At 36.5% G+C, this 23,646-nt stretch overlaps 1 protein-coding gene across 1 annotated transcript in view; it reads right to left on the minus strand.

The window, feature by feature from the left end:
• The window catches only part of COG5 (component of oligomeric golgi complex 5), a 182,459-nt gene that overhangs the window by 52,673 nt on the left and 106,140 nt on the right, over positions 1 to 23,646 (minus strand). The window contains exons 8-10 of the mRNA XM_051805124.1: positions 11,183 to 11,348; positions 10,012 to 10,124; positions 9,840 to 9,917 (exon numbers count right to left, since the gene is read on the minus strand). Of these exons, the coding sequence (XP_051661084.1) occupies positions 9,840 to 9,917; positions 10,012 to 10,124; positions 11,183 to 11,348 (357 nt within the window). The remainder of the gene's footprint in view (positions 1 to 9,839; positions 9,918 to 10,011; positions 10,125 to 11,182; positions 11,349 to 23,646) is intronic.

The following is a 23,646-nucleotide window of genomic DNA, read 5'->3' on the forward strand; positions in this document are numbered from 1 at the left end:
TAGCAGGAGCAGCTGACAAGATGAGTAATGAACTGCATCCGATTATCTTTTCAGCTCTGTAGCAATCATTTTCCAACAGCTTCCTATGCCATAACCAACAACACTGGAAAAAGGTCACTGTTCTGTCATATTCCCCCCCGCCCCCCATCAGTGTATGTGTTTAATAACACAGAGAACACATAAACCTTTGGAAGTTAAGAGGTACTGTTATCTGCTGCAAAGCTGTTTCAGGTGCACACTGCATATACAGAAAGCCTACATAAAACATCCATACATAATTGAAAGTCTCTCAGAAGGAAATTATTGCACTTCAGCATAAAATAAAATGTTATTTCCTCTTTTCAGGCAATATGTTCTTTCTTCAACAAAGGAACCTTAACTGTAATTGATGGTATCTAAAACTCATGATGGGTAAGATTCAGTTTGACATATACGTATTTTCCTCATCATGAAATACAACCAAATTAAATTTATGAACATTAATTGTAAGCAACTGTAAGACTATAATGGCAAAGCAGAACTTTCCCCCCAAATCAGATCCATTTAACTCAGCATTTTTGAATTAATGGTACTATCTGTTCACAGCTTTATTTTGATCTCACAGCAGAGAAAATCTGCTCATAAATCATACTTTGCACCACCACAAAATGGTTGGGAGGTTAAGATCAGCCCCATAACTGGCTCCTTTCTAATATAAAAATCTGTTGTGAAAATGCTTCTATACCTAAAGTATACCTACATAAACTACTAATCTACCAACCCAAACGGGGAATTAAAAATACTGTCGCTGCTGTTCCTGTGCCCAATGACCATTTTATTCCCTAAAACTGATCAGCTGAGCAGACGCTCATATGATTTAGTAGCCCCTACGCAATTCCTTAGGAAGTGCAAGACAGCTTAGATCTGTCTTCCCCTTGTTAATTATTTTCAGAAATGAACTGAACAACTGCCCAGTAACATAAACTAGGACAACTCTCTGTCATTCTGACCTGCTGGACATCTGTCCACAACCAGGGAAATAGAAAGATGCTTTTGAAAGAGATAGAGACTATAAGCACTCAGCTACTTTTGAAAATGTTATTTCTAGGGAACCCACTTGCATCTGTGTAGAGTGAAATAGAAAAATACAACAATCAAACTCCACTCTGGCCTATCCACTCTAATTTTACCCTTTTCCATGCTGTTCAAAAATTTGGTACTCAGTCACACACACTATTCACATAGGAATTACTCGCTCATGAAAATTATACCCATAAATCAGACAAAATATGCCCAGCAGGCTAGATCACAAACGGCAATGCATTTTCTCAACAGTGGGGCTCATTTTATTGTGTTTGTGAACTGGATAAAGTTTATTCTTATTACAATAACAGACGGAAGTAGTCCGTTTGACTTCCATGGAATACCCTATTAATGTAAAATTAAGAATGTACTTAAGTGCTCTGCTGAATCAGGGTCATAACCAACAATCAGTTAAAAATGTTTTTACCCTACATAGCTACTTCATTTCAACTATTACTATAAAGTTACTATTGTCAATACTCTGCGCAAGCAGTAATACTGTGCTATCTTCCTATAACAGAAGGGGGTTTAGATAAAATAATTAAGACTGTGTAATAATACTGCATAATGCCAGTGCCAGCAGACATTTAGACAGTGTTAGCTCATCCTGCTCTGTCCCAGCCCAAGAAGGCAAAATTGAATGTAGACTTCTTATAGGTGAACACAAACTAGCAAACTGTATTTTAAGATAAGGTTTTCTTAAGTAAATCTTTCTGTTGTAAAATAATAAAATTGAGTCTTCCCCCAATAATACAAGCAAAATCTAATATTTGATTGTAAAATTAAATGTAAAATGTAATTAAATGTAAAAATTTAATAGTTAATATTTACTTATTCAATAGTTTAACACTTTTGCTAGTCTAAGGCAGAAAAAGTCCATATTTAATAGATGCTAAATTCAAAGCAGCATACTGGCCTTTTAGGCAGAGATTTTAAGCTGCAAGTCAACAAATCACAGAGTGGTTGAAGTCAGAAGTGACCTCTGGAGGTCATCTGGTTGGACACCCTTACTTAAGCAAGGCCACTTAGACCTGACTGCTCTGGACTGTGTCCAGGATGTTTCTGTACACTTCCAAGATGGGAGACTCCACAACATCCCTGGGCAACCTGTGTCAGGGTTCTGTCACCCTCACAGTATAAAGGTGTTTCCTGATGTTTGGAGGGAACCTCCTGTGTTTCAGTTTGTGCCCATTGTCTCTAGTCCTGCCACTGGGCACCATGAGAAGAGTCCGGCTCCACCCTCTCTGCTCCCTCCCTCCCTTCAGGTATCTGTGTACACTGATGAGATCCCCCCAAGCCTTCTCTTCTCCAGGCTAAACAGTTCCAGCTCACTCAGCCTTTCCTCACAGGAGAGATGCTCCAGCCTCTTCATCATCTTTGCAGCCCTTTGTTGGACTCTCTCTGGTGTGTCCATGTCTCTCCTGTACTGATGAGCCCAAAGTTGGACACAGTATTCCAGGTGTGGTATCACCCATGGTGAATAAAGGGAAGGATCGCTTCCTCAAGCTGCGGACAATACTTTGTCTAGTGCATCCCAGGATATTATTCACCTTCTTTGCCACCAGGGCACATTGCTAGCTATGTTCAACTGGTGGATCCCAAGCTCTTGTCTGCCAAGCTGCTTTCCAGCTGGGTGGCCCCCAGCACGTACCAGTACCTGGGGTGGTTGTTTCCCAGCTGCAGGACTTAGCACTTTTCCTTGTTGAACTCCATAAGGTTCCTGTCAGCCCATATCTCCAGTCTCTTGAGGTCCCTCTTGACGGCAGCACGACCCTCTGGAGCATCAGCCACTGCTCCCAATTTTGTGTCATCAGCAAACCTGCTGAGAGTACACTCTGCCCCATCATCCAGATCATTAATAAAGGTCTTAAACAAGAATGGACCCCGTATTGACCCCTTACGTTCACCACTGAACTCCTGTTATACTTTGATCACCACTCTCTGGGGGGAAATTATACTTGCCTATTAATTTTTTTTCAGTAGTCTTCATATCAGTAGTGTGTTGTATCACAGCACATAAGGAGACTTGTTAATAGTGTGAAGCGACATTATTACTCAGCTGTATAGATCTGAAATTTAGATTCAATGTTGCCTGCTTGCAAGATTATGGAAAAAGCTACAGACTGACAGAATTCATGTGCTAAACCCCTTCTTACTCACATGAAAGTAATTTGATTTCCCAGTTCAAAAAGTATAACCCATTTTTACTAACAGCTACTAGTAAGTTAATAAAACCACTGAACAATAATGGGCTGAGTACCAGTACCATCAGAGCAAAGATATTAGAACTGTATTCAGTTACTACACAATAATATTAATGCTGCATCCTGGAAGACTGATTTCAAGCCTCCTCAAACATAAAAACAGAACAGTTTACCTCATTTAAAAAAAAAATATCAAACTACTAATTAACTTTGCTATTATTGAAATGAAATGAAATGAAATCTCTTCAGCTCTGTTCTTAATATAACTATTTAGTATCTGACATTAAATCTAAATTCAAGGAATGAGAATGAAAGTACCCCCCTTATTCAGTAAAAGACAAGAATGTAAGAAGATGCTGAAAGGACATGTATTTATTTTTACAAATGTCTCTATTTCCTCCACACTGTAAATTTAGAACTTAATGAGTATAATTTCCCATCTGTGAATTATCATATTTGTGTGTGTCTAAAATAGCTATTTGAACATTCAAATAATAAATCTGACCCACTGATTCTAAACTGGCTCCCACTTCATGACAATCACTTCCAACTTATTTTTCCCTGTAGAAATTTCGATACTTTGAGTAGAATGTGAAAAACATCTTTATTGTGAAGCCTCTTTGAAATGTAAAACAATATAGTGAATATTACCATGCAGCTAGTTGCTGCAGGCTCCTGAAATCAGGCTTTGCATACTAATATATACAGTGTTTTCTATCTGTAATCAAAGGCTCCGCCGTAAAGAAACACGGGACTGTGAACGTTGCTCTAAAAACAGAAGACATTTAAAGGACAGTCTAAATATTTTTTCCGCCAATAAAGCAACAATACAAATGATTTAACAATTTTGTACAGCAAGATCTTTTGGGACAGAAATAAGGAAATCTATTTGCACTATTTCTATAGCAACACAATTGCCAAATGTTAGACTGTGAACAAAAAGCCATCATCCTCAGTAGTGCAATAATCAGTAAAGAAACAGACAAATTCCAAGTGTGTTTTCAATAAATCTTTTCTATATTCTTAGTCAAGATTAAATTTCTTAAAATAAGAGTGAATTTAAATTTGTAATGTTGTTTACATTACATGTTACAGGTGAACAGATGTCAATAAATGGCACTGTGATTTTAAAAATGACCTTGATTTTTTTGTTTTACTGCAGGGCATAGAATTTCATTAAACTGGGTTGATCAGTTTATACCCAAGGTGTAATAGTTTCTAGACTTCCAGCAGTAGTGCAACATTTTAAAAAGGTCTCTTTATGCAGCTGAAAAAAAAACAAAACCTGTTTTGCTTTTTTTTAAATATAACCTTCTTAACTAGAAAATAAAGTTAAGACTGTGCATTTTCCCAACTAGAATACTAGAATTCTTATGTGATTCCTCAGAAAACCTAATATGTAAGGAACAAAAATACTTAGGTATTAAACAGTGCCCTATATCTTCAAAACTACTTAAACCATTAATTAATCCTTCCATATTCCTGCAAGATATGCATCTACTGGAAGTAAATGAACTTAATGTTCAAAAGCCAGTAGCTACCCAAGGGATCTGACAGCTTTCTTCTATCCCAAGAAGTGATTTAGTATGTACAGCTTCAATTCCAACTATGCTTTCACCTTGACTACTCCATCCCTGCTCCAAGGATGAAAGGGTGGTTCATTACCACGTCCGTTCAACCCGTAGCTGTTCAGGTAAGATTGACAAGAACGATGATAAAAGGCGGCACTTCAGGTAAATGTATTTCTTTTCCAATGGCAGGCTGACTGAACACCAACCAACTTAATGATTTGCAGTCATCACCAATCTGCAATTTGCACAAACGCCACCAAAACAGAAGTGAAAAAGAAAGAAGGTCATTATTACCTCCTAACCCACACAACCTCCACAGCATCCCTTTTCTTCACAGCTGCATATTTCTGTCAGAGAAACAGAATTAAAGTTCTAGAGAAAGTGTAGTGTCATTAGAAAACCATTGCACAGGCTCTGACCCTCCCATGTGAATTAGAATCAAATTACTTTTAGTGTGCCTGTCTGGGCACACAGATCCATTCAAAATGAGAATCAGGACCTTTAACTGGTATGGTCTTCTTGGTTTTTTAAGAAAGTGCTCAAAAATCCTGCAAGTGAATTCCGCAGGGCAATTTCTAGGTCTGAAATAAAGGGTATCTTTGATATTTTGTGGATCAAAAGCCTGTTCATCCACTTGTGTTTAGATCTCCACAAAGTACCACACTATTCCTTAAATAACAGAAATCACAGTAGAAATGATGAGCAAGTAATCCAATTCTGCTCCTATAAAAAACACTGAAAAATAAATAACATACTTGTAATAATAGGTGAAAATCATATTATTTTCTGAATTCACATAAGGCAATAATTAGATTATTTTTCAATTTTTTCCACTTGGGATTATTTTTTAATTGGGTCAACTGAATGTGAATATGTGATGATAGACATGAACAATTTCAAAGCAGCAACATTTTTTAACAAGTTTGGATGGGGAGGAGAAATAAGAAGGTGAAATGTAAGTGCACTCTGTCAATATACATCTATATTTTCCATTTATTTTCTTTATCTTATGTAATGCTGAGGACATTTCCTTCTGTATCGTTAACACCTCATACTGCCAGTGTTGACAACTCAGGAAAATAGCCTGCTTACTCACCAAACGTTCATCAGCAGAAGCAATGATAAGAGCCCTCCACAAAGTACATAATAACACTCCCTACAACTCTCAGCTCACTTTTTCACCCAGAGGCTTACATAAATGACAGGGTTTGTGATGTGCCTCAGCTGCTAACAAATGGGACATCCAAAGGCAATCAAGGGCAGATCTGGCCTCTCACAGGGAGTCAGCACCTTTCTGCCCAGCAGAGAGACCCCAGCCCACCCTTTCTATTGACCACCCCAAATCCCCCCTACAAAATGATTTTCAGCTTTTCAGGCTGCTTCTGACTTTACAGAACTGCTCCCTGATGCCTATGTAGGAGTGAAGGACCCAAAATAGATGAGGATCAGAGATCATTTTCAACTCTTTTACAAGGGGCTTAGAGGGACTCTTATCTCTAATTAGGAAGGTGGCTGTCATAGAAAGATATGTTCTGCTGCAACTTATGCTGAAGTCAATTGTAGTTTAGGTATTACAACAGCTGAGGAAGGATTAGTCACCACACATTGAAAGAGAGAAGCAATAAAGCAGAATAAACTGGAGTAGCCTATTAGCTCTCTGAAGGTGAATTATGCAATTGAAAGAAGTGATATAAATAACCAGTCATTAGGTGGACAAAAATATCAAATTTACATTATTTAAATTTTAATTGGAATTTTAATTTTTACCCTTAACATAATGAAAGCAATAATCCTATCTTTTAAAAAATGTATACAATGAAAGCTCTGTTCATTTTCCCCCAAACTAGAAATCAGAACTCCACGAAGTCTGAATTATTTTAGCCTTGCTCAACTAAAATCTAGCCATTAAAGGACTTTTTTTCTTTCATAAAACCCAGAAAAATGTCCATTCAGTCTTAAACAAAATGTATTTCTTCTTTAAATAGTTCACAGATTTTTTAAAAATTAAATATGTAATTTTAATAGGTACAGATTAATAATGAATCTATAGTTCATTACTAGTATGAAATGCAGCAGTTTTTAGAAGGTACTATCAAGTGCATGATTGCTTTTCAAAGTGACATTAAATTCTTATTGTGGAGAGGAAAAATACCAAAATCTAGGTCTGCAAAGGGAAAGATTGGAAAAAAGTGCAGTATAAATTTAATCTCCAGATTCTTCCACGATATTCAAGTAAGCCTGAGTACGTCACTTAACTCTTGGACACATCTAATGTTGGAAAAAACTGAAAGGGAATTCTGTAAGAAAAACCATAGAGTAGAAAAGATGCAGGTGTTGTCATTGCCCTCTTGCTGAACTCCAGTATTTATAAATTTTCCAAGTTCTGTACCTCAGTTTCTCCATCTGTCATATTTTGTTTTGTTTTGTTCCTTTTTTTTTGTTTTAACAGAGAATTTTTGTGAATCCTTTAATTAATTAGTTACTGTTTTTAAAATACATTTTTGGATACAACATGACACAACACTACTAAATGTTATTATGGTAACAGGTAATTAGAAGGCCAGAAAGCACATATTTGAGATCATAATACAAAATTAGAAAAACTGCAGGCTGTGCTATCTGTGAAGAGAAAGACACAAAAAATCCCCAATAGAAAAGGATAATGATGACTACAAAAAAAAAAAAAAAGGCAAGTAGCTTCCTTGCTATTAAAGGACTTGTGCTTTAAAAAGGCTGGGTCTCCTCCTCTCTTATGCTTCCTAGGATGATACTTGTACTACAGTAATCAAAACAAGGAAGCAGATGGACAGGCAAAGTGGTACTGCAGCTGCTGCAGAAGATGACTATAATAATAATGTTGACATCAGTAACAGTAATTAGTGCACAGACTGTAGAGTGGATGATTCGTTTTCCTATCTTCTGGAGTGGGCATGCTGCCCTAGCAAACGGGTACAATGTTAGTACCTTTAGTTTGTTTTGTTCATTTGCTCAGTTTATTAATGGAATTGAATACAATAAAGAAAATCCAACTTTTCTCTCTCTCCAGAACACTTGCTGACAAAAGCATGTTTCAGTTTGGTTTAATGGAGGACATCTTCATTAGTAAATGGCAAAATACCAATTTTTATTTATATCTATTTTCAATGTACAAAACAATTCATACTCTCCCATACAGCCATCTGCACATATACTCTTGAATTTCAGCAGCACGTAGTACTTGTATGGTTTTGCCTAAAAACACCTCTACTGTTTGGTGTGAGCTCACTCATCTGCACACTGGTGCTGTACCTTTTTCAAGAGAACACTAGAACAAATGGTGTAACTGTGAGAATGTCCAAGAAGAAAAGTGTGCTATACTCTGAACCATCTTAGGCAAGAAGTAAGTAAAGCATCAGTGCCATCAGCAGTACTGTGTCATGCTGAGAGAGTTCTGCTAGCAGAACATCAGATTAGGATGTACCACTCCTCCTCAGTGGCCTCACTGAGAATGGCAATGTCCAGCTTGGTGTTATGCTACACCAAAACACCCACTGAAGAGCAAAGTAATTGGAAGAGTGATAACTGTGGAGAAATAAATAGATGGATTTTATTTGGGAAATACAATTTGTCACTTAGATGCAATCCTGCAATATGAAGTTAACGGGAAGGAAGGGTAATCAGAGAGATCATGGAACATGCTTAGCATATGACAACCCTAAAGCCTTTTATCTTCTAATAAGTTTTTCCTTACCCTGCTTCTAATGAGATGCATTTTCCCTGTGCATTTACTCTCCAGGCTGATAAAATATTTCCTTTGGCCTCCCTCTATTATCAACCTCAACAACTGGAAAATCTCCTTTTCAAGTGCTGTTCTATGGAATGGAAGAGTGAAAGTGAGAAGCACAGGCACAGGGTGGGAGGCACTCATGAACACCGACAGATCATTTCTCTAAGTTCCCTTTCCATACAAACTCTTTCTGAGCCTTTCAAGTTTCTAGTCTGTCTCCAGGTTTCTCTGTTTCTCTCTAAACCTGCTGATCCACTGACAGGCCAATCCATCTAGGTAGCAATAAATATTTTTTGCCAGATTAAACCTTTTAATGAAGAAAATACACTAAAAGTTTATAAACTTTTTGAGGAGTTTTGTGGGGGGTTTTGGGGGTTTTTTTTGTTTGTTTGGGTTTTTTTGTTAGGGTTTTTTTTTGTTGGTGGTGTTTTTTGTTTTGTTTTGTTTTTTTAACACAGAAAGAGAAGTTGAAGCGCCTCATAAAAAAGTGATTCTCTGTGCAACATCTTCTGGAGATGGGCTTAACAGAGATAAAATTAAACGCTGTATTTAACCTTCATTATTTGCTTTCACTGTTGAGAAGATCATGTTTGCATATGAAGAGCTTCCCCAAGATACTTCAAAAATTAAGTCAATGTAAATTAAAAACCCAGTTACACTCTTGGAAAAGAGATGTCAGCAGGAACACTGCTTTTACAAAGGTAGATGAGATAGTTTCAGTAATCCTGTTCCTAACACTGAAGGAGACCATTAATCAATTTATCCCAAATATGAATATAAAGCAATGCAATTGAATGGAAAATAATAGGTATTCAAAAGAACAGCCATGATTATTTTTCAAGGAAGAAATTGTCAAGAAGTGAGAAACAGATGGCTGAAAGTGATGGATGAAGACACATTCTCCTATGCAAACTAACAGACTTAATTAATTACTCAAATCACATGGTATTATGGAATGACATTAATGATCCATAATAAAAACTGACAGTGGTGCCTTATCAGCTCCCTTTAAAACAAAACAAAAGAAATTATTACGAAAAGAACATGTTTACATCCTACAGAAATAACCCACAGACCACAAATATATCTTTCAATGTTAGTTTGACTTTCAACACTTTTCCATCAATTTAATTTTAAAAAAAATATGGAACTGTAAAATTGTAAACAAAACCATTCTCTCACCACATTTTCCTTAACAGAATTACTAAAGCATATTAAGCTAAATTAAAACTTTACCTTAACTATTTCCTCTATGAAGCAGACATGTGACACGGGATCTCTTTTCTTTGTCAATACTTTCTGCAAATGCTGCACCTGTAAAAAAGAATTTATTGAGAGGAGAAGTAACACTTGAATTCTTATATCCAAAACTGCATGACCAGACAAACAGGAATTAACTACAGAGTACCTGTCCACATGCAGCACAGATCTGATCCATGAGTTTCTCCATGTTTGTCCAGAGGGCTGCTCGAAAAGCTGCTGTGTTCCCAGGTGTTGGCATAGCAGCTCTACCTGGGCCACCTAAATGGTTTTTAAAAACACAAACCAGCACATTGCAGCTTTTACATGTGAAAACTAAAATATTAAAAATATAGATCTCTATGCACTTTGACAAAGACTTTATTTTTTTAAATCAAAGCAGCCTAAAATACCTTCAGAACAGAGCTTTGTGAATAGCCTCAGTTTTCTCAACTGAGAAGTCAACTAAACTCTGAAGATCAGTGGAGATATTTCAGTGTTTGTCACTGTTTCACACTGCAGTTCAGACCTCCACAGAAACACCAAGATAATGCCAGTGAGCAGTTGTGCAGGATGCAATACCAAACTGAATGGCAGACAGACCAGCTGTGAAAAATACAGGTAATTACCAGCTCAGTACTTAAATGCATAGATCAACTCTAAAAGAAGAGATATTCCAGCTGGAGGGCATGTAGCCTCTAAACCATCACTTCCCTTCAGAGAGGCTGCATTTCTTTATTACATTTTTGGACCTCCAGCTTGTTGCAAAACTTTTTTTTTAAAAATTTAGATATTCATATTGCCAAAGTTCAAATTTGCCTGCCCACCCAATTCCTCAGTATTCTTCGGTATCTGAGGTAACTGGGAACTAAAGGTTAAATTGTGCAACATTCCTTCATAGTGAATATTCTGCTTTGAAACAATTTCTATCTGACAAAAGCATCACAATGTAGTTGCAGGCTTCTTCCGCTCCTTGCAAATAATTTCTATCTGTGATCCTCCCACCAATACGAAGAAAGCAGAAAGTAATTTCCATGAGAAACTGCTAAGAAAATGCTGCAAAGTTGTAAACTAATGAGGACAATTTTCTAGGCAAGTTAGTAGAGAGAGATAGAGAGGAATAAAGGTAAAACTGAGCCCCATAACAGACAGACCCAATTTTGTCTTACAAAGCCAAATTAGATGATTTCTGATATATGCCTACTCCCACCCTCTACTGGTTAAAGTCAGCAGGAAAACATTCCTATAACAGGCTTGGATGTGACAGTTTCTTCCATTTGACAACACACTGTACTCCTGTCAAAAAAAATCAGATATTCTCTGTAAAACAAGTATCGCACCTCTTGTAACAGTTTGAGATGGTTGGGTCAATACTTTGATATCCAAAGCACTTTTTATGTTCTCCTCCAGAACTGCACAGTATCCATCCACCACATTAGCAATGGTATCCTTCAAAGTCCCAAGGTTATGGAAAACCTGAAGAGCAGTTCCCACTTGAGTAGGATTCTGGAAAAAGAACATATTAAAACATAACTGTTATCTTTAACTGTAGTACTGGGGGCCTTTATCCATGACGAGGCATCGTTTTAGTGCTTAAGTTCAATTTTTAAGTTCAGTTCTGCTAATTCATCTCATTTAAGTAACCAGCATCCTGGTTACTTAAGAGTAACCAGCATCAGTAAGAGAGAATAGAGGGTAAAGGAGAGGACTGATTTCCTTTGATTGCTTAGCAATGCTTTACTTGGCTTTCTTTGGTGCTATCCTCTGAATACAACAAACAGAAAAAAAGGAACTGGAGGCACAGCTGGCAATACCTAATCTGGGGTGGGTTATCAGTGATTGATCCAGTAATTCTGGGGTCAGAGCACAGCTGTGTGCAGCTATGGTGTAGCTAGTAATATTGTTTTAACATGCAGAGTTTGTTACAGTACTGTCAGTTAAGTACCGAATAGTTAATTAAATGTGATACTTAAAAAGAAGTATTAATGAAGGATAAACAGAAGCAAGCAGGCCAAGCCCCTACTACTGACTACTGCAGAATTTAAGCTTGTATCTCTACATTTCTAACACTGATTATAACTTCATCTTCCTCACAGCAGAATTAAGAATACAAAGCAACACTGTGATTACTTCCAAAGCCTAAAAACAAAAACCAAAATAATAAAAAAACCCAAACCAACCAACCAACCAAACAAAAAATCAACACAGGAGAGTGAAAACTACCCAAAAACTGTTCAAGTCCACTGTTTAAGAGACCTTTGATTAAGATTGAATCTGATGATAATTCTACTGAGCAACACTAAATGCTGGCATGGGTGCTATTTAGCAAGAGAAAAGCCTCAAATTATTGCCTTTGAAAACTAAGCACTGTCATCCATACACTGAATACTGCTTTTTTAATTAGCATACACAGGCAATTATTGGAGGGGGCGATCAGTTGATCATACACACGCAGTCTTTTGTCATTTTTTTAAGTGACTTCTGCCAGCAGTAAAGAACGTGGTCTGACAGAAATCCTGGCACCCAGACTGGACAGAAGCATCTGAGACCACAGGCACTTCTCACTACCAAGTCCATTTCAGCTTCGGCAGCGAGACCTTTCACCACTGCTTTCTTCCTGCTTGTGGCTGCAGCAGTAGAGCCACTAACATTGAAAGGGTCTGCTGCAGAACCAACACAACTCTGCTTCATCTTCTCCAGGTCAAAGTTTTTCTCAGACACACACTTCTGAGTCAAAGAAAGAGGGTGTGACCATCTACCTTCCAATTTGCACTGAAACCAGGGCAGTAAAGACACAATGCAGCTTCTGTGCTGAGGATACACTGGCTGGTACATCCACCTACTGCAACAGGTTTCCTGATCCGTTGGTGAACAATGTGTTCTCCTCAAACCTAATGTTTCAGAGGTCACACCACTATAACTACACGTTCATGTCACTCTTTCTAGGGTTTCTGGAAAAAATCAGAAGCACAGTTGAAGCAAAAAAGCCAGATCCCATCTTCTTCCCCAGCTCCAGTGAGGAATTTCCAGGTTTAGTGGAATATTAGGCATGTATTATGGTTTGCAGACCTTATACTAACTGTACTGGTTTCTTTTTCCAAACAGTGTGGGAGTTAATGAGCATTCCCAGCATAGTATTACGGGTCTGGGACTTGTAGGTTTAGTTTTTTGACAACTGGGTATGCTGTAAAATTTCTAAGCATCCTGTGGGTGTGCTTGTGGAGGTGGGAAAGTAAGCCATAAAGACTGGAAGATTAATGGGATGTCAGAAAATGAAGAGTAGTATAATGCAAGGAGGGAACTTGGGGACAGAATGAACAAGAGAAAGAAAATATAAATGGGAAGAGGACGGGGAATAGAATGAAAAGACTCTGGAAGGAAGAATGAGAATGAAACTGAAAGGAAGAAATCGAACACAGAAAAGATACACCTCATTTATCAGCCTTTTCTAAATTGTTCTAATTTTTACAGAATATTTACAAAATTATAAAACCAGGTAGAGAGTCAGTAATACAAAATCAATACCTTACTACTCCAGTAAGAGAAAGCATTCAACCAGATTTCAGTCAGGCTCTAATGTTCATATATAAAATAACAAAAAAAAAATGCAGAACAGCATCAAAGGGTGAGCTGGGCACTATCCAGTCTTGAATAATCAATGGCCACATATTTATTTTCCTGTCAAACAGGCAGTACGGGCACAAATAATTGCAAGCAAAAGACAAATCTCAGATGTCCCATATCATAGTTTAGCAAACTAACTCTGCAGCTACTGCTGTGTCAGGAAAGGTACAAAACCATGCTCTGACAGAGCCTGAACGACATTTCAAAAGAACTGGTTTTAGCCAAAGGCTGTCAAACCAAAACACATCATTATAGGAAACCTGCTATTCACTCAAAGTGTCTTCCAAATCTAGTACCAAAATCAGAATGGAACAAAGATTACGCAGGAGACCTATTTCTTATTTGCTTTAAATTGTGGACATGGCCACAGACAGAGGGATTCTAGCTCACGTATTCACCTTGCATAACAGGAACTAGAGATACATCAAATTCCTGACAATGTACAGCAAAGTGTCTTTTTTTTTGTTTCATATATAGTAGTTTTCTCACCTCAAAAAACGGTTTTTGTTTTATATGCCCTGTACAGGCTATGTAACAGTCCATTGCTGGTTTAAGACTAATCCTCAGAGAATGGCAATTTTTATGCACAGCTAGTTTCTAGGTTTAGACAATATGCTAAAAAAAAATGAAGCATCTCTTGGGAAAAAAATTTATGTGAAAAGAGAACATTGAAGAGCAGGAAGGAAACAAATTATTGTATTTTCATGCTTGCATACACACCTTAAAATTAAACTGTTTATCATTAATACACACTGTACAAAAAGTTGTGAACTAGTATTACAGAATTTGCCACTACCAACAGATTTTATTGATAAGAATTTGTCCCTAATATTTTCCTTCTATTTGACAAAGCTTAAAGCTAAACAGTTCTGAAATTCAGAGGACTGACACAATTTTTATCAAATGGAAAGCATGCATTCAGAGTTAAAAAGAACTGACTACAACAGTGATTTACAATGAAAAATGGAATCACAACAGAGAATAATATTCAGAACAGCCATCCAACAGGAACAATAGGGAAAATAATATAACTATTTTTGAAATGGAACTTAATGAGTTCATCAGCAGTATTTCATAACTAAGTTGTCTGCCACTGCGGGCAACTACACTTAGCAATTTTAAAGTGTTCTCCTTAGAATTTCTGTCCATAAAATCCTATATTACTTTTTGCTTTAAGTGTCTTATTTTATAAATAAAGACTCAGAAGTAGTAGTTTTAACCAAACACAAAGCAGATTGGTTCTACTTTGTAAAAATGTATGGATAGTTAGAGCAACAGCAAGACTCATTTCTGCTTCTCACAAGGTTGTATCTTACAACAAAAAACCCTTTTACACAACAAATTAGTATAGTAAAAAAATTTGTACATATGCTATAAATTTTAAGCTATGGCAATCAAGAGAGCAGAGGGCAAAGAAAAACAGAACAGCATTTAGTAATATGTTAGCAACAGAGCATAATATAAAGTGCATACACACAACCATACACAAGTGAAATAAAACAATGACCCCACAAACTGTAAGCCTACAACACTAACTACTCAAAGATTAACAACAGTGATCCTCAGATTGCAAAAATCATAATGAATCAGGGAGTTAAGGAGTGATAGCGTTAAGTCCACCAATAATACCCTTCTCCACTCAAAGCACTTCTCCATCTGGCATGTCATAACATAATATGTTACAGATACATTGAAACTGAATTCCACAATTTTAAGAGCTTAAGAAGGCTCAGTGAATCATCAGTTCAACATATGAAGGAAATAAAAGAAAAATCAACTTGCTCAAAAGCTAGTTCTACCATGAAAAACTCTCTCGAATATTTTAAAACCTCAAGGTTTCTCAGCATCCGTCAGGGAATACATTAAATAGCTTGGTCACAAGGGTGGTATCAGCCACCACTTGAAAAAAAGGCCTGGGTACTTCAATTTATGTTTTAGTAAAACATAAAGATACTCATTCAGCAGCAACTCTGAAGAGATGTTCATACCAGATATATTTGCTCATTTTCCCTATCAATGAGAACTGTTCATTTTATTAACATAATTTTTGATTCATTTTATCCCATCTCATCCCATTTGGTTCTTTAGACAATCACAGAGAAGCAGAAGAATAAGTGTCATGCAGTCATTAGTACAAATGTGTGTTTTTCACAATTATATCACGTGGCTGTTTTCAAAAGCAGGCGACCAGACTCAATAACCCAGAAGATGCTGTCCAGGCCAGCATGACAGTTACAGTCATTCTGCACAGCAGAACCCCTTTTGATCACTTCCTTTCCCACAAAGATAATAACCCTGTGAAGACTAAATAGAAACGTAATTAGGGATTTAAATAAATACATATCACAATTCTAATTTGAAAATACCTCCTAGGAGGGAACCAAGTAATTTTTTTTCCATCAACTGCCAATATTGCAACTATTGTATAATGTCTAAGATTGCAATCTTTTATTTTACAATTGCCACTAGTGTTATCAGAACAAACTCACGAAAGCATGGCTAAAAAAAGCAAGATTCTTTTTCATCATTAGAAACACAGCTTGGATAAGCAAAGCCCGGTCCTCACAAGGGAGTGTGGTAATGACACTGAGTTAATTTGGGGAGAGGAAGATTCCTAGCATAAGGTCAAACTAAAACCAAGAAACTTGAATGACAGGCAAAACTGATTGGCTCCAGTGCTACAAACACAGCTCCCAAATTCACACTCCACCTTCTCAGGGTATCAGACTCACCACGTGGATCTTTCTTCTCCACCCAGTTCTGTCTCAGGGAACTTCGCATCATTATTTCTTTATCCAGTGCAAATCTGTCCCTAAGATCCCATGCCTGAGGGTTTTCACCTCTGCGGACTATCAACCTCCCTCTCAAATGAAGATGTCTTAATTGGCAAAAATATTTACAGTCAATACTATCTGTGACAATTACTACAACTTTTATGAAGAAGTAGTGTTACAAATGTAACTAATTGTTAACTTTCATGTAGTTAAATTTCACAAGTACCTCCACTACCAATAATCAGAACAGCTCTCCAAGGAAATGCTCTTTCACATTACAGTTTGGAAGGACTGCATACAGAGAAGTCACACTCAGACTAGTTCCTCACTTAGAAATTATGTTCCATAGCTACCAGTGTACACAAGAACATTTCTATTTTGCTTATTAAAATCAGAACAGTGACTCTGACTGAATATCATTCTGCAGAGAACTGATGACCCTGTTCAGGAAAGGCTGTGGTAGGAATTGAAATGAAAATTTTCACTATACACACGCACACACACACCTCTGCATATGTATGTATGTATATATACTACCCAACAGCTGTGATTTTAGTGTGCTGCCACATCCTTAACTCTCATATAGTAAAACGTTTACCATGTCCCTTACACAAGCAGTAAAAGTGTAACACACCACAAAAAGAATTATATATGTTGCTTAGCTGAAGGAAGATCCATAATTACTAATTAGTCCAGGAATCACTTAAACAGAGTGGTCTGACAACGTGGCAAGCAAGAAATACCACAACATTCCCTTGCCATCAAGAAATAATCTGCATTAAAACACAGTAACCCTAGAACAGGACAGAGATTGAAATAACCAGTTGATAAATTAATGTATATTCTCTGACAGGGAATACAAAAGGCTATTGCAGTCTTTCCAGAGTAAAACAGTTTCCAGATTATACTTCTGAGTATCTTTGATTGGCACTTAAAATTAACTACTTTCATTTGATAGAAGATTTGCTATATTGGGAACTATTTCGGTTACTTTTCTAGGTTGACTTCACACAGTTCATTTTGTTTGTATGAGAGAGCAGTTGCTATTTCCAACACAGTAGAGCTTTACAAGGTCCAAAAGAGACCCCTGTATGAGACCGAAAATTCCCAGTCAGATCTTGCTTTATAGTGTTTGTCCCTTCTCCCTGTCTTGCTACCATTACAACACGCTGCCTTCTTCAAATAATTTTCCCATAAATAATGACTAGTACTACTTGAAGATCAAAGGATTGAGAAAGGTTTGTAAGCACTTGAAGCTACCAATTACAAGTAGTTCTTAGTCATTTCTTACAGATATCAAAAGTGAAAGAATAAGAAGTTACTCCACAAAAAGCTGCAGTTCAATTTAAAGAGCTCAAGCAGGTAGGTAAGCAGTGAAGAAAATTTGGCCACCTCAGTCACAGTCAAGACAAAATGACCTACTGAGTAGAACTAATAATTTACTAAGAATTGTTGGAATTCTTGCTTTGAGATATCGTTCAGCTATTTTAATTTCAAGAAAAAGTAACAAAAATCTAAAAGTAGAAATTAAATGGCAATGAAATTCAGCTGCAGTGCAAAAACAGTATTTTATTTCATTTCCAAAAGTCCATGCCTCAAAAAAATTAATTGGTATATCACTACTCCTGAAAATGAGCCTACTTAGGGAAGCACATCTCTGTGTTCATTATCATCCCATCTGTCTTTTACTCTGTTCATCTCTAAAATCTGAGCAATAAATGAAAAGGTCAAATTGACAATGTAAAGCCAGAGAATCCAGGCTTCCTTCTAATGATATTCCAGTTCTTCCTGTTTTGGCCTTTGCAGTTTTGGGAGGAATGAGAGGTTAAGATATTATGATTTTCTACAGAAATGTAATAGGTAATACTGACGTAACACATTTGCTAGACTAGAAAAGCACATTTTAAGCCTTAAGAGGCAAGAGTCCCAAAGCTAAATATTTAAATATGGTTAGGTTATAATATCTACCTTCTGTGAGCCCATGTTTGGAATACACAACTTCTTCTGGTAGAAGGACTTTCACATGAAAGGAAAACAGCAATAAAGCACAGTTATAAACCTAATCATGTCCTCAAATTAGGTCAGCCTTTTGTTTCTTAGAATAGCAAGAAGTAAATAGCAAGAAACGTTGCACTACAAAGGTTGAGGGGGAAAAAAAAAGAAACAGTAGCAATAAAATACTAGAAAGCAAAGAAACAAGATTTTTCAACACAGCTAAATAGCTTGCCAAAACACTTATTCACTATAATAGTGTAATCAAAGCAACAGATGGCTAAGAGCTAATGGAACAGAAAGGCATCAGGAACTGTTGTAAAGAATTATCTCATGAAACATCAAGCAGTGTTCCAAAGTTTACCAAGCCTTAGGCTATCAATGTGACAGCAAATTCAAAGAAAGTATCTGGCACCTCTGAGGGCAGATCAGCTAGATCAACTAGCCCATAACAATTACAAATTTTGTCCTACAATGTTATATTTGAGTGTAGGAAGAGTATAAACTCAGAGTAGAAATGATACAAAATTATACAAACTAACAGGCAACAAGGAAATGTGGGTGTTAGAGACAAATCAGGCTTCTTAAAATGTTTCTCTCACCTCTTACACAACTTGACCAATCTCTAAAGCCCTTATTGATAATGAACCAGTTCACATATGAAGATGTGGCTTCTCTATTAGAAACACAGCTGTCCCTTTCTGATGAAGGTTAGAGAGCAGAAAGAAGACAAAGTTGCAGCACCTCTCCTGTCCTTGTGCCATCTCAACTTCTACCTGCCGACTCAAGTCCCATCACTGAAGAACAGAAGTATAAGGACACAAAATCTCATTACTAATTCTGATATTTGGACAGAAGTTTGTGATCAGATGTTTTCTCCTACCTCACATCATCATTATGTACATTTTCACTCCATTAGCTGGTTGAACAAAGACATTACAAAACAGAAATGTCAGGTTTTACTTTTAACTCAGTCTTAACAATTAACAGTAGGACATAGTTACTGAAGGGTTATAACATTTTTTTTCTCTGTTTACAAAAAAACCCCCAAAATTTCAAACAGAATATGCTAAATGGTATGCTCTGAATGATTTAAATATTTACAAAAACCCATCTGAGTTTTCTTGGTCTCCTGCAAGTTTTTGCAACAAGATAATAATTACCTATGCAAACGACAACATCTCATATCTGGAATCTGTGCATATATTGTCAACAGCCCTGAAGTGCCCTCAAGTATTTAAAAGGAATGAACTTTAAAAAGTTATTTTATTTTAAATTCTTTTCAGTCAATATTTTCGTAGTCAGTTACAGACAGACCTCCATCAAGGTCAGATTTGCTGTTGGATCACATTTCAAAACATTTTTTTTCTTCTTAATACAAAGATCAAATTCATTGTATCACCCACCTACAAGACAGTCTGCAGGTAATTTGGTGAAGAACTACAGCACCACAGAATAGTTGAGGTTGGCAGGGACCTCTGGAGATGAACTAATCCACCTGCTTGCTCAAAGGAGGGTTTATGAGATTGGCTGCTCAGGAACGAGCTAGAAAACATTCTTTCTGCTCCATTTTCCCTTCCTAGTTCTTCTCACTCCAGGAAAATGCAACAATGGACTTGTGCAGTCATTTTCATTGAGTTTCACTGAGGCCAGCTTGAAAGAGAGTAAGCACATGTATACACACCAAACACTTCTTCAGTGCTGGTAGTGTTACTCATGCCCTGACAGCAATATCAGTCTTCCAGGCCTTCTTGTAAATTTGTCCACTGGGAGAAGCATGACAAGATTGGCCTCTTTTTGCTCCAGAGTCTACATTTAAATAAATACATTTTATAATTCTAGTATTTTTTTAAAAATAAATGGTCAGTCTCTTGGAAAACAAATGGGCAATGCTTATTATGCAAAAACTTTACTATGAAGGAAAAAAATCTGAAGTCATCTAAAGAAAAAGAAATACTGCACGTAGCTTTGCCTGCAGCTCGCACATGCACTGGGATCCAGTTCTATTAGTGAAAAAAGGTAAGTCCCCACCCCTCACTTCAGTTATCAGCCAGTAATGCATTTTGAAACCTTCACATAAATAGGAATTTATTGGAGGTGCTACCTGCAGAAGGACAGAAGAGAGGTAAAAGGGGAGAAGAAAAAGCAGTTAAGTGCACCTCTTCCACACAGAGGACATCATTCATCATCTAAGAACTGCATCATTTTGATGCAAGATTTCTCCTTTCTAATGCAACATTCTGTTCAGTTCTGTATGCCACTTCAAGCTAACCCAAAGGTTTAAATCTATTTTACCATAAGAACACCTCCAAATGTACAATAATGCACAATTTCATGTGGCATAGAGCAGCAGATCAAGAATACAATGAAACACCGTTTTTTTCCCAAGAAGATTAAGACAAAGTAGATTTTTAACTTGAGAAAGAGGCAAAATGAATTATCTTATTTAGATGAGTATCATGGCTAGTCGATCATATTTTTCACTCTGTTCTATGCAGATGTGGCTTATTAATGCTCTGTATGTTCTTCTTGGATCATCTAATTGCATTACTGCAGAACCTGTTAACAATCAACAGCCAACAGTACAAACCACAAATAAAATTACAGTCTGGGAGAGGCGTTTAACAATAACATCCTATCTTATCTGGAGAAAAAGAACCTCAGAGTAGCTTCAGTTTTGAAAAGAGACAGATACACAAAAGTACCAATTAAAAAGACTGGGATGGATTATACAGAGACCCAGCGAAAGCCAAGATCAGTCTCTGCTCAGCTGCATCCCTGGAATTTAGCAGAATTTCATATACACTTTTTACTTTTGACTATTTAAACCAAATCAGAAATATTTTAATCAATTTAGTATAAAACATCGAATGAACAAAGATTTTGGAAGAAGACTATCTTATTTAATCTCATTCTTTAATGACTCGACACACGTAATTAAAACACTGCTATATCTGATAAAGAAAAACCTTCATGGGTCTCATTCCAATCTTAACTATTTTCAACAAGATCTAATCTTAGCCTGCCTTTCTTCATCTGTAACAAAGCAAACATCACTTCCTTATTTCACAGCTCCACCTTATCCATCTCTGAGTCCATCCTCCAGCCTTTCTGTAGTCCTGTTCTCATAGCAGCTCCTTTCATTCATCTTCCTCTTTGGAGTTACCTTCAACCCCGAAATTTAGTTTCCAGTTCCGTACTAACACAGACTGTTCCCAATGTCCTCCATTCTACCCCCACAGCATATTTTATTTACAAAGCCCTTCACAGCTGAGCAGTTCATAGCAGTGACCCATGTCTCTCTGCAAATAAATAGATGAATCAATTATCATATTTGCATTAATTACCGTAAAGTATTAGAATCAGATACATTCTTGCCCTTGTAGGTATTATCTAGTCTTACTGCGGTTTTAGTTTCTCAGTGTGGTCAGAGCTGTCCAAGACATAATGGTTGACATGTTTCCAGGCCAGAGAAACCACCTAAACAGATAGACAACCAGAACACAGAAGCAGACTATGCAGAAGCCTCTAATTTGAAATAATTTCTGTCTGCAAAGAAAGCTGAACATATTAAACATTCCTGTGTTTTCATGATGGATATTCTATGAGGACTAATTTTTAGTGATCACAAATGACATTTACAAATTGGTATCAAACCAAACTAGTCTTAATGGGGAGATCTAAAACACAAGGTCATTTTTAATAGCTTTCTAAAGTGTTCTTTTTCTTTCCCCTCACATACACACACTGCATAGCTCCTAATTTCTTAGAACTTATTTAGTATCTAAAATTTTTGACCTGTGACACTATCCGAATTCTTCAAAAAGCATTATCTAACTCTAAGTTAATATGTATTTAAAACATCATCTACAACTGAAGATTACGTTTTCATGTTTGGTTGACAACTGGCAAAATTAATTGTTATGAATCTTCAAAGAAAAGGACCAGGAGTGAATTTAAAAATTATCCAGCCGATCCTCATATAAAATTGTCACTAAACAGAACACAAAGATTTTGGCAAACAGCTAAGTGATGATTCATAGCAGAGTGAAGGGATATAAAACATTAATGACTTCTCAATTTTCACCTATTACTTTACCATAAAAGACAGTTATATAAAAATATTGTTCAGATCAGACACATTTTCAGGAATACCCATTTATAGAAACTATTTATAAACCACTTTCTTGCACTATCATAAAAACAGGAGCAGAAATTATGAGATTAGTAGGGCCACACAATAATAAATCCTTACAAATAAACGCTGGAAAGTGAAGGCTATTTGTTGTGCTGCACTGAAAAGTGCAATAAAGTGCTTGCAAATACTCCATTATCCAGTCACAGATTTTCGGTCTAATTCTGCATTTATGAGTCACAAACACCTACACAGAAAAAAAAAGAGAGAAAGAAAAAAACCCAGACACATAATCTGTCAATCCACTTTGATTAACCATTTAAACAGGCTAGGAGCAGTGAAGAATCTTCCTTTTACCATGTCACAATTGGACATCAATTGCATTAGGCTTCCTAAATTACCTCTATATAGGGCAAGTGCACAATGGCAAAGTGATACAAAGCTTTCTATATCACAGCTGAAAGCAGAGAAAGTCTGCACAATCCCATAATCTGTTTCTAATTCAGTATATTACTTTTAATAAATGGCACAGACTCATCAAAATCTGAAAGATCAGGATCTCACAGGACAAAAGAGCCTATCACCATGTCTCTTATTGTCAAGGCTTTATAACTCAGCAGTAAAAAGTTGAAGTCAAAATGTGAAAATAAAACCCCTGTTAATTTTAAAAGAAAGCCTCTATTTTCCTAAATTTACACAGTATAAAAGATTAATCTACTAGTTCGGAATGACTTCTCCACCAACAAGTCTTTTTTTATCTTAATAATCCTTGAAGAATAGCAGTATTTTTAAAATTTTTTAAAAAGATAAATCTTCCTTATGTATTCTCTATTTATTAGATATTGCTTTCTAATACTTCTAGCAGCAACGAACATGATGACCGAACACTACAAAATATGCCCAGAAACTTCAGTGACCACAGGAAGATGAAATATTTGGGTATTTGAATTTACATTTTTGGAATATCCCCAGGAAGTGTCATATTTAAGTGACTAATCACTGGCATTCCAAACATTTATTTGAATTCAGAAACAATAATGTTCATAATACATATAGATAGATCTACAATATTATGCATCAGCATAGTGCTGAAACAGACCAAAGCCAATCTATCAATCATAACATCACTAGCAGTACCATATTTGTGTCATTTTTTACCTTCTGCATGCTATACTAACAGCAATGAAGCATATTTGATGGTGTTTTCTTTAGCAAGGGCACAGAGAACAAATATCAACTGACTTGGGATCTAATACATTCACATCATGCTTTGCATTTT

Source organism: Manacus candei, unplaced genomic scaffold, assembly GCF_025592945.1.
Source record: "Manacus candei isolate 608988 ecotype Guabito, Panama unplaced genomic scaffold, ASM2559294v1 h1tg000063l, whole genome shotgun sequence".
In the NCBI taxonomy this organism is placed as follows: Eukaryota; Metazoa; Chordata; class Aves; order Passeriformes; family Pipridae; genus Manacus; species Manacus candei.